The 12,012-nt window shown below is 44.9% G+C and overlaps 1 protein-coding gene across 3 annotated transcripts in view; it reads left to right on the top strand.

Moving 5' to 3' along the window:
- The window catches only part of CDKL1 (cyclin dependent kinase like 1), a 31,676-nt gene that overhangs the window by 2,879 nt on the left and 16,785 nt on the right, over positions 1 to 12,012 (top strand). For all 3 annotated transcript variants that reach the window (XM_081864821.1, XM_081864823.1, XM_081864822.1), the window contains exon 3: positions 1,107 to 1,379. In XM_081864821.1, the coding sequence (XP_081720947.1) occupies positions 1,212 to 1,379 (168 nt within the window). In that variant the 5' untranslated portion in view covers positions 1,107 to 1,211. The remainder of the gene's footprint in view (positions 1 to 1,106; positions 1,380 to 12,012) is intronic.

The following is a 12,012-nucleotide window of genomic DNA, read 5'->3' as shown; positions in this document are numbered from 1 at the left end:
CACTTAAAACAATTTGAAAATGTAGAACAACACTGTGATGTCATCACTGTGGAGACTTCATTTTATTTTTCAGTTTTTCAAATTAACAATAATAATCATCAAATACCATTGCATACATAGTTGTTTAGACTTCCCTCCTCCCCTTCCTTGGTTCCCTATACAAACATTTTAAAAACTTCATCTCCTCCTTAACTCCTTTTACTTATCACTCTCTATATTTCTTCCAAAATCACCTTTAAACTGCTAGATTTTAAATTAATCCTGCTATGGTCCTTAATTGTTTACAGTTTTAGATATCTCCCCCATGCTTTGTTTAAAAACTCTTTTTTCTTGATTTCTGAATCTTCCCGTAAGTTTTGACATTTCTGCAGAGTCCATTACCTTCGCCATTCTTCCTTTGTAAGACTTCATGGGTGACATAAATGACTAGGTGCTCCTTGCTCCAGGGAGCGCACAGAGTGTAAATTTTGTCAGGGGAGGAGAGTGGGATTTGAAGAGGAGGGTTTAACCAGACAAATGCAGCTGTGTATTAAGCTGAGTTTCTGTAGCTCAGCTTACCCAAGACTGGATCTCCCCAGATGTTTTGATCTACATCTCCCATCAGGTTCAGGGTTGGCGAGAGTTGTACTGTACTCCAGAACATCTGGAATAATAACAATAACAATAACAATAATTTATTATTTATACCCCACCCATCTGGCTGGGTTTCCCCAGCCACTCTGGGCAGCTTCCAACAGAATATTAAAATACAATAATCTATTAAACATTAAAAGCTTCCCCAAACAGGGCTGCTTTCAGATGTCTTCTAAAAGTCTGGCAGGTTTGCAAACAGTGTTGTATATCTAATGAGGCCAGTTAAAAAGAAAGGCGTTGTTAAAAGAATTCCCTACTGCTGGTAATTTGGATCACACCTCCAGGACCCCACCCATTTACAAAAAAGAAAAAGGCGCCAAAATGGATTTTGCATGACCACAAAATGATGGAAAGGGTCTGCTATAGTCTGTGTTCAACTCCTGAGAAATGCCATCCTGTTTTCCTGTGAAATCTAAAGTTTCTGCAGCTGCTGACAGAGTGTTTGCTGTTGTGGTTTGCTCTCGTTTTTACAGGTTGAAAACATCACTTGTCACCTGAAGGATTCAGATACCCAAAAGGATAAATTAATTGCTGGGTGTCGCTTCGACTCTGGGCGGTATTTCCGTATCGTATTTGCAATGGAGAAATACGAAAAAATCAGCAAGATTGGTGAAGGCTCCTACGGGGTGGTGTTCAAGTGCCGGAACAGGGACACTGGTCAGATTGTGGCCATCAAGAAGTTTCTGGAATCAGAAGACGATCCCGTTATCAAAAAAATTGCCCTTCGGGAGATCCGCATGTTAAAGGTAACTTCGGCAGAACCCCGTTGTGGGGAATCCAGTTAAACGAGGGGCTGCCTACAGATTCATTTTCCCACAAATTAAATAATGTTCTTCTTTTTAATCAATCTTATTGACCGAACGATTTTAAGTTTAAAAAAATCATCTGCACATCACAGCATAGGTATATTCCCTAATACGCTAACTTTTGTGGAGCTTTGTTTTGTTAGAGATCTCCCCTGGGAAATTTGGGCTGGTGCGAAATTCAAACCATGCCTGTGCTTTGGTTCTGGTAAACTTTTGGAACCTGCAAAAATCTGATAGATTGGGCTACTGCAATGCGCTCTATGTGGGGCTACCTTTGAAGGTGACCCGGAAACTGCAACTAATCCAGAATGCGGCAGCTAGACTGGTGACTGGGAGCGGCTGCCGAGACCACATAATACCGGTCTTGAAAGACCTACATTGGCTCCCAGCATGTTTCCGAGCACAATTCAAAGTGTTGGTGCTGACCTTTAAAGCCCTAAAGGGCCTTGGTCCAGTATATCTGAAGGAGCGTCTCCACCCCCATCGTTCTGCCTGGACACTGAGGTCCAGCGCCGAGGGCCTTCTGGCGGTTCCCTCACTGCGAGAAGCCAAGTTACAGGGAACCAGGCAGAGGGCCTTCTTGGTGGTGGCGCCCTCCCTGTGGAACGCCCTCCCATCAGATGTCAAAGAGATAAACAACTACCCAACGTTTAGAAGACATCTGAAGGCAGCCCTGTTTAGGGAAGTTTTTAATGTCTGACATCTTAGTGTATTTTTGGTCTTTGTGGAAGCCGCCCAGAGTGGCTGGGGAAACCCAGCCAGATGGGCGGGGTACAAATAATATATTATTATTATTATTATTATTATTATTATTATTATTATTATTTGAATGCAAACCGTATCAAATCACTTTCCCATCCCTAATCACGGCATCCCTGCCTGCCCTCCCTTCCTTTCTGGCAAACTGGGAGAAGCTGGCTAGTTTGAGAGTCGGCGTCAGAAGCTGCCATTGGCCAAACTTTGGGTCTGGCTGATGGCGACTGGTATGGCCACCCCATTCTGCCCGCCCAGCTTTTGCGCAGTTTCTGCTGCGCAGGAGAACTTCCCTGGGAGTGTGCACCTTGGGGATCCGATCTCTTTCTAGCCCAGCCTTTGCCATCCTGGCGCCCTCCGCACTACAACCTCCATCATCAGCCCCTGACAGCATCTTTCTTTCTTTCTTTGTTTGCATTTTATTTATTTATTAACATTCTTATATCACATTGGTAAACATTGTCATATTACATTACAGGACTTACTATAATATAATTTCCAACATGTATACAAAAATTATATACAAATTTTATATACCTAGAAAGAAAAGGAAAAAGAAAGAACAAAGGGAAAAAACAATTCCCCCCCCCAAAATCATATACATACCAACACACTAGACTTTCTGTCTTTCCCATTGTATATTCTTTTTTTACAAATGAATGTACTCTTTTTATTGCACATTTCTTTACATATTATCTAATACATTCCTGTATCAATATGTGCTCTTAGTCTTAGTTACAGATAGGTAGCCGTGTTGGTCTGCCATAGTCAAAACAAAACAAATTCCTTCCAGTAGCACCTTAAAGACCAACTGAGTTAGTTCTAGGTATGAGCTTTCGTGTGCATGCACACTTCTTCAGATACACTGAAACAGAAGTTTCCAGACCCTTCTATATAGTGAGAAGGTGGGGAGGGGTATTACTCAGAAGGGTGGTGGGAATGGGTGATTGGCAGATAGCTGTGATGAGCCTGTTGACGACTCTTAACGACTGCAATAGGTCTTACAGGAAAAAGCAAGGGGTGAGAAGGTGAAATCAATATGTATCAATATGTGCTCTTAGTCTTATTTCTCAACTCAGTCTCTCACCAACGTCAATCAAATACTAGCACAGATAGCGAACCTTGACTGTATTTTTGAACGTATGTTTTATATCTATCCCACTTTTCCATAAATTTGTGTTTTGAGTTGCCTCTCAGGGTATTTGTTAACTGCACCGTTTCAGCAAATTATTGGAGCTTGTAATGCCAGTCCGTTATTGTCGGGGCTTCTTGTTCCTTCCACCCCTTTGCCACCAAAGTCCGAGCTGCGCCCGTTGCACATAAGAGCCCCTGAGAGCATCACTGCTGGCTGCTTTGGCCTTTAAGGACATATCCCACATCTCGGCTTTGTCTCAGGGTAGTGTTCTGAGCTTAAGGGACATGAGAGCTCAATGCAGCCGTTGCTGTTTCCCCCCTTGCTAAAGATATATTTCCCGTCTCCCCTCTTTGTTGTGAACGGTTTTAAAGTCCAGCTTGGTGTCCCAGGGTGCAAGAATGTGTCACCTAGGAAACATCAGGGGGGGGCCTGGGGGCGGCTTTTCCTGGGAGACGCTGGCCGAGCGCGCTAACTAAGCCATCTTACTCTGTGGCTCCTAATCTCTGGTTTCATCTTGGCGCATCTCCCAGAGCCCTTGGCATTCTCGCCGGCATTGTTGTAGGAACACAAGGAGCAGTCGGTGTGGTCTCCTTGGGCTGAATGGTCTGTGCTTTGCTCCCAGTAGGGAAGGATAAAATTGTAGAGTTGGAAAAGGGGCTCCAAGAGTTATCTAGTCCAACCCCCCTTTAATGCAGGAATAGGCAGCTGTCCCTTACGGGGATCGAACCTGCAACCTTGGCGTTATCACAGCTGAGCTATCCAGGCCCAAGTATCACCTCTGGCGGAGATTTCCCTGAACCGCAGTGTAACATCCGATAGAGGAACTGTCTAGCTAGAAGAGCTTTGTTTGCTCATTAATATTGTGAAATAATAATAATAATAATAATAATAGGGACATGGGTGGCGCTGTGTGTTAAACCACAAAGCCTAGGGCTTGCCGATCAGAAGATCGGCGGTTCGAATCCCCGCGATGGGGTGAGCTCCCGTTGCTCGGTCCCTGCTCCTGCCAACCTAGCAGTTTGAAAGCACGTCAAAGTGCAAGTAGATAAATAGGTACCGCTCCGGCGGGAAAGTAAATGCCGTTTCCGTGCGCTGCTCTGGTTCGCCAGAAGCGGCTTAGTCATGCTGGCCACACGACCTGGAAGCTGTACGCCGGTTCCCTCGGCCAGTAAAGCGAGATGAGCGCCACAACCTCAGAGTCGTCCGCAACTGGACCGAATGGTCAGGGGTCCCTTTACCTAATAATAATAATAATAATAATAATAATAATAATAATAATAATAGTTACAGATAGGTAGCCGTGTTGGTCTGCCATAGTCAAAACAAAACAAATTCCTTCCAGTAGCACCTTAAAGACCAACTAAGTCAGTTCTTAGTTGGGCTGGTGTTCTGTTCTTATCTCATCACCGCCATGGATAGCCCAGAAAAAGCTTTTCTCAACTTTGGGTCCCCCGACATTGTTGGACTGCGACTCCCATCATCCCTGACCACTGGTCCTGCTAGCTAGGGATGATGGGAGTTGTAGTCCAGTATCTTGGGACCCCAAGGTTGAGAAAGGCTGGCCTAGAAGTGCATTTGCAGCCAACACCAGCTCAAGTGGGGCAAGCTTGTTTTCTCTTGCTCTGGAGGGTAGGACTCAAACCCGTGGCTTCAAGTTACAAGGAAGGAAAAAATATGGTTCCGGAACTTTGTCATGACAAAGCCATTTTTCACCTTTTCACCCCTTGCTTTTTCCTGTAAGACCTATTGCAGTCGTTAAGAGTCGTCAACAGGCTCATCACAGCTATCTGCCAATCACCCATTCCCACCACCCTTCTGAGTAATACCCCTCCCCACCTTCTCACTATATAGAAGGGTCTGGTGACTTCTGTTTCAGTGTATCTGAAGAAGTGTGCATGCACACGAAAGCTCATACCAAGAACTGACTTAGTTGGTCTTTAAGGTGCTACTGGAAGGAATTTGTTTTGTAATAATAATAATAATATTTATACCCCGCCCTTCCTGGTTCAGAAAACCAGGCTCAGGGCAGCTAACAACAAATTTAAAACACTTAATTGATGCAACAAAAAACAGTATAAATTCAGAATTCAAAAATCAATTTAGGGGGGAAATCCATCCAATAAACATTAGATGATCACCAGGGCTAGCTGGCTAAATTAGTCCTATCTGGGCCAGCAAGGAGACCAGGGGAGTATTAGCTGTGGGATCCCAGAGAGGGGAATCCTCATAAAAAGGAGAGGGAAGGAATGTGATTAAAATACCCCTGAGCTTCTCTCAGGATTCTTATCTCATTATAAGGATTCTTATAATGATTATAAGGATTGTTATAATGATTATAAGGATTCTTATAATGGATTCTTATCTCATTATACATGACAAAGCCATTTTTCACCTTCTCACCCCTTGCTTTTTCCTGTAAGACCTATTGCAGTCGTTAAGAGTCGTCAACAGGCTCATCACAGCTATCTGCCAATCACCCATTCCCACCACCCTTCTGAGTAATACCCCTCCCCACCTTCTCACGATATAGAAGGGTCTGGTGACTTCTATTTCAGTGTATCTGAAGAAGTGTGCATGCACACGAAAGCTCATACCTAGAACTAACTTATTTGGTCTTTAAGGTGCTACTGGAAGGGATTTTTTTATTTTGTTTTGACTATGGCAGACCAACACGGCTACCTATCTGTAACCCTGAGCTTCTGCGATGGTGCAGTACAATATTATACCTGTTGCTGTTTGCTTTTGCAAATTGTGAATATGTGTAGCGTGGACCTTTCACCGATGGGGCAAGCAGCTAGGTGCCAAAATCCCCCTCTTTTCCTGATTCGTTCCCTACCTGTTTCCACGCCCAGAACTTCTGTCTCCAGGTGGTGACAAGGAGATGGGTGCTTGTCAAATCCAAGAAAGGGGGAGGAACCCCTCTCTGCTTTTCTCTTTATAGTGCAAGCACCCCAAATGAACAGCCCATTTACTGGAAATATAGAATCGTAAAATTGCAGGGAAGGGACCCCAGGGGTCATCTAGTCCAACCCCCTGCAATGCAGGAATTCCAGCTATGGAATCCATGACAGATGGCCACCCAACCTCTGCTTAAAAACCTCCAAGGAAGAAGGGAGACCATTCCACCATTCCACCTCCTACTGTCAGAAAGCTCTCCCTGATGTTTAGTTGTAATCTCCTTCCTTGTAACTTTTTTTAATAAAAAAAATACTTTATTCCAAAACCGAAAAAGAATTACAAATATCAAATTCAGAATCCATATTCATTTTGTAGCATAAGCCAATTACGTAGTTGACTAGATTAAAATATACCTAATTGCTATAGACTTCCCTTTGCTATATATAAATGCAACGCCATGAGAAATATTATATTAGAAATTTTTATAAATTCCCCTATACCCCCCACTCCCATTCACCCATGTGTGAGCTCAATGTATTTTTTTTTTAACTTCTTCCATCTTGTTGTGTTGTTGGAGTTTAATAATTATTCAGTTGGTTCTTTTATTATTTCCTTGCATACCCCTGCATGGTTTACACATTATCTATTAATATTCCAGTTCCGGAACCATATTTTTTCCTTCCTTGTAACTTGAAGCCACGGGTTCGAGTCCTACCCTCCAGAGCAAGAGAAAACAAGCTTGCCCCACTTGAGCTGGTGTTGGCTGCAAATGCACTTCTAGGCCAGCCTTTCTCAACCTTGGGGTCCCAAGGTTGTATCTGAAGAAGTGTGCATGCACACGAAAGCTCATACCTAGAACTAACTCAGTTGGTCTTTAAGGTGCTACTGGAAGGATTTTTTTTATTTTGTTTTGACCATGGCAGACCAACACGGCTACCTATCTGTAACTGGAACTTGGGGTCCCAAGATACTGGACTACAACTCCCATCATCCCTAGCTAGCAGGACCAGTGGTCAGGGATGATGGGAGTCGCAGTCCAACAATGTCGGGGGACCCAAAGTTGAGAAAAGCTTTTTCTGGGCTATCCATGGCGGTGATGGGATAAGAACAGAACACCAGCCCATCAGGCCTCTCTAAGTGAAGCATCCTGTTCTCACGGGGCCACCCACAAGTAGGATTCGAACACAAGAGCATCACTGTCTCCAGTGGCATGGAGTTCCACAGTTTAACTACGTGCTGTATGAAGAATTGGCTAGCTACCACCCTCTCCCTTTGCACTGTGGCTCAGGCACAAGGCTAGCCGATGACCCAGACTATGCAAATGGTAGCCTGCAAATTAAAACACATTCTGCATATTATTATTATTATTATTATTATTATTATTATTATTATTATTATTTTATTGTTATTGTTATTGTTATTATTATGTAAGCTGCCTTGGGTCCCTGTCATGGAAAAAAGTGGGGTATAAATAAATATTTCATCATTTTAATAATAATTTCAAGCAAGAAGCTTTGCAATCAGAGCCTGTTGCTTTTTCACCAGCCTTGCACTCTTAAAGGACCATTCCCAACACTCTCTTCTGGCCTGCAGATGTCTGCATAACTTTTATCTGCCGCATCAGAGTTGCCGTTTCCTTGGTGCGAGATTTGCCGCGGGTGACGGCCGTTACCCACCATGGACTCTGCCTGCCATAAGTCTTCCGTATAGAATACCCTGGCACAGAACTTGAGTCGCTGCCCATCAGCTAAGAGCTGGAGATTAGGCCATTCGCAGGAATTTGCTTATCGTCGAAGCACAGAATTGTACAGCAGGAAGGGACCCCGAGGGTCATCCATCCCAACCCCTTGAAATGCATGTCATACACATGACAGGTGCCCATCCAACCTCTTGCTTGATTGCATCAAAGTTCTATCCATTCCAGAGACACCTGAACCCTTTTAGAGACTGGCAGAATGGAAATATTTTCTGCAGGCATTTAAATGTTGGCACAGAAGGGGCTCGCTCAGTCTCCAGTGGCAGAGGGTTCTGCAGGACTGGGACAAGAACCCTAAGGACTCTGTTTCTTGTTATTGTCAAATGAGCCTCATCAGCTTGGGAAGTAAGCAAAGGTGCTTCTGCAGATGATCTCAAGGATCAAGCTGGGATAGAAGGGTTCAGGGGGCGTCCCTGAGACACCCCGGTCCTAAGCTGTTCAGGGCTTTGTAAATTACGGCAATACAAAAAACTTGAACCTGGGTTGGTAGTTAAGTGCCTCAGCTAAGCCTGCCTTCCCCCAAACTGGGGTCAATATCAGATGTTGCTCCTTTTAATATCAATAATTAAATCAATAATGTAATTAATTACTATTCATATAAATAAATAAATTATTAATTTAATTATTGATCTAATTAATTAATAAATTAATAAGTTACTTATTAATCAAACTAACAATTTGATTAATTATTAATTTAATTACTTTGTTTATATGTGCAAACAAAAGTAAAACAAGCACAGTATTTATGCAACTTTAGAGCAAATTATTTGCTCTCTGGAACTCACTCCCACTGGAGGCAGTTATGGCCACCAACCTGGATGGCTTAAAAAGAGGACGGGACAAATTCAGGGAGGAGAGGACTATTAATGGCTATGCTCTGCGTCCAGAGTCGGAGTCAGTGATGCCTCTGAATCCCGGTTGCAGGAAACCCCAGGAGGGGAGAAGGGCTTGGGTGCTGCTTGCGGGTTTCCCACTAGGGCAGCCTTTCTCAACCTGCGGGTCCCCAGATGTCGTTGGACTACAACTCCCATCACCCCTAGCTAGCAAGGCCAGAGCTCAGGGATGATGGGAGTTGTAGTCCAACAACATCTGGGGACCCACAGGTTGAGAATCACTGCACTAGGGCATCTGGTTGGCCACTGTGAGAACATGATGCTGGACTTAATGGGTCATTGGCCCTGATCCAGCGGGTTCTCCTATGTTCTTAAGTTCAGCAGGAAGCTCTGGAACATGCACTGACTGTATGAATCAGCGTGCCCACCCGAAAGCCTTTGCAGATGCAAATAATAATAATAATAATTTATTATTTATACCCCGCCCACCTGGCTAGGTTTCCCCAGCCACTCTGGGCAGCTTCCAATACAACACTAAAACACAATAACCTATTAAACATTAAAAGCTTCCCTAAACAGGGCTGCCTTCAGATGTCTTCTAAAAGTTTGGTAGTTATTTTTCTCTTTGACATCTGGTGGGAGGGTGTTCCACAGGGCGGGTGCCACTACCAAGAAGGCCCTCTGCCTGGTTCCCTGTAACTTTGCTTCTCGCAGTGAGGGAACCGCCAGAAGGCCCTCGGCGCTGGATCTCAGTGTCTGGGTAGAACGATGGGGGTGGAGACGCTCCTTCAGATATACTGGACCGAGGCCGTTTAGGGCTTTCAAGGTCAGCACCAACACCTTGAATTGTGCTCGGAAACGTACTGGGAGCCAGTGTAGGTCTTTCAAGACTGGTGTTATTTGGTCTCGGCGGCCGCTCCCAGTTACCAGTCTAGCTGCCGCATTCTGGATTAGTTGCAGTTTCCGGGTCACCTTCAAAGGTAGCCCCACACGTTGACTGTGTAAGACCATCCTCAGCACAAATAATAATTAATGCTTGATTTTAAAGACTTTGGTGGTCCCCTTTGGCAGACCGGTTTGTGTGTCTTGATGGAAACCAGCTTCTTTCAGTGGGATCCTTTGGCCCTCCAGATGTTGAGGAACTGGAATCCAGTGGCATCTTGAAGGCGACAGATTCCTCTTCCCTGCTCTGCTTTTCCCTGTGCCCAAAACCCTCTTGCCGAAATAATAATAATAATAATAATAATAATAATAATAATAATAACAACAACAACAATAGTAATAATATATTATTTATACCCTGCCCATCTGGCTGGGCTTCCCCAGCCACTCTGGGCAGCTTCCAACACAATATTAAAATACAATAGTCCTTCAGATATTAAAAGGTTCCCTAAACAGGGCTGCCTGCAGATGTCTTCTAAAAGTCTGGTAGTTGTTCTTTTCTTTGACATCTGATGGGAGGGAGTTCCACAGGGCGGGTGCCACCACCGAGAAGGCCCTCTGCCTGGTTCCCTGTAGCTTTGCTTCTCACAATGAGGGAGCCGCCAGAAGGCCCTCAGAGCTGGACCTCAGCATCCAGGCCGAATGATGGGGGTGGAGACGCTCCTTCAGGTATCCTGGGCTGAGACAATTTAGGGCTTTCAAGGTCAGCACCAACACTTTGAGTTGTGCTCAGAAACGTACTGGGAGCCAATGCAGATCTTTCAAGATGGCTGTGGGTCTCTAGAGCCTGCAGAGGAACCCAGCAGCTCAGGCCAGGCTCCCGGGTGACAAATGCGCCTTCTGGTCATACACCTGTCGGTCAACAAAACGAGAAAGGCAATGGGGCTGAGTGGGGAGCGTTTGCCAGCCTCCGCTCTGGGTTGGTTCCGGCAAGTGTGGGCTTGCTGCTCCGCCATCTCTCAGAAAACACCTTCTCAGTCAATAGTAACAGCTTGTTTGTTTGGGAAGCGGAGAAGGGCCGAGCAACGGAAGGGCTTGTCCGACATCTCAGGCGGCTGCACGTTCAGCAGGGGGAATTGGGATTCCTGATCAGTCATTTTTCAGCCGTGTAAACACTTACAGGACAAAGGCCCCAGTGGCACACAGAAGCCCGGATCAGGGAGATTAAAGAGGCCCCGCTGTTTATCTTCCTTTTTTTCTCCCTCCCTCCCTCCCTCTCTCTCTCTCTCTCTCTCTCTCTCTCTCTCTCTCTCTCTCTCTCTCTCTCTGTTTGACATGCAAATGATGGGTTTTGAAATATATGGGAGGCAGGCGCGACATTAAAGGGACTTTAAAGACTAAGATAATCAAAGGTGGGTTTCTGCAGGTGACAAAGGGAAAAGGCGTGTTTGTTGGAGAATGGAGTTTGCAGGTGTGGAAGGAAAAACTGATACATGAGAGAGGCCAGCATAACAGGAATTCATGCCCACGTTTAGAATGGAAAGATGTCGCTTATTCATTTCGTTTATTCATTTCATCCCATTTGTTGTTGTTTAGTCGTTTAGTCATGTCCGACTCTTTGTGACCCCCTGGACCAGAGCACGCCAGGCACTCCTATCTTCCACTGCCTCCCGCAGCTTGGTCAAACTCATGCTGGTAGCTTCGAGAACACTGTCCCACCATCTCGTCCTCTGTCGTCCCCTTCTCCTTGTGCCCTCCATCTTTCCCAACATCAGGGTCTTTTCCAGGGAGTCTTCTCTTCTCATGAGGTGGCCAAAGTCTTGGAGCCTCAGCTTCACAATCTGTCCTTCCAGTGAGCACTCAGGGCTGATTTCTTTCAGAATAGATAGGTTTGATCTTCTTGCAGTCCATGGGACTCTCAAGAGTCTCCACCAGCACCATAATTCAAAAGCATCAATTCTTTGGTGATCAGCCTTCTTTATGGTCCAGCTCTCACTTCCATGCATCACTACTGGGAAAACCATGGCTTTAACTATACGGACCTTTGTTGGCAAGGTGATGTCTCTGCTTTTTAATATGCTGTCTAGGTTTGTCATTGCTTTTCTCCCAAGAAGCAGGTGTCTTTTAATTTCGTGGCTGCTGTCACCATCTGCAGTGATCATGGAGCCCAAGAAAGTAAAATCTCTCACTGCCTCCATTTCTTCCCCTTCTATTTGCCAGGAGGTGATGGGACCAGTGGCCATTATCTTCGTTTTTTTTTTATGTTGAGCTTCAGACCATATTTTGCGCTCTCCTCTTTCACCCTCATTAAAAGGT

The sequence above is a fragment of the Podarcis erhardii genome (assembly GCF_964252035.2).
Source record: "Podarcis erhardii genome assembly, chromosome: 1".
NCBI classification, from domain to species: Eukaryota; Metazoa; Chordata; class Lepidosauria; order Squamata; family Lacertidae; genus Podarcis; species Podarcis erhardii.
Note: the sequence above shows the minus strand (reverse complement) of the source record. Positions and strands in the feature narration are given on the sequence as shown.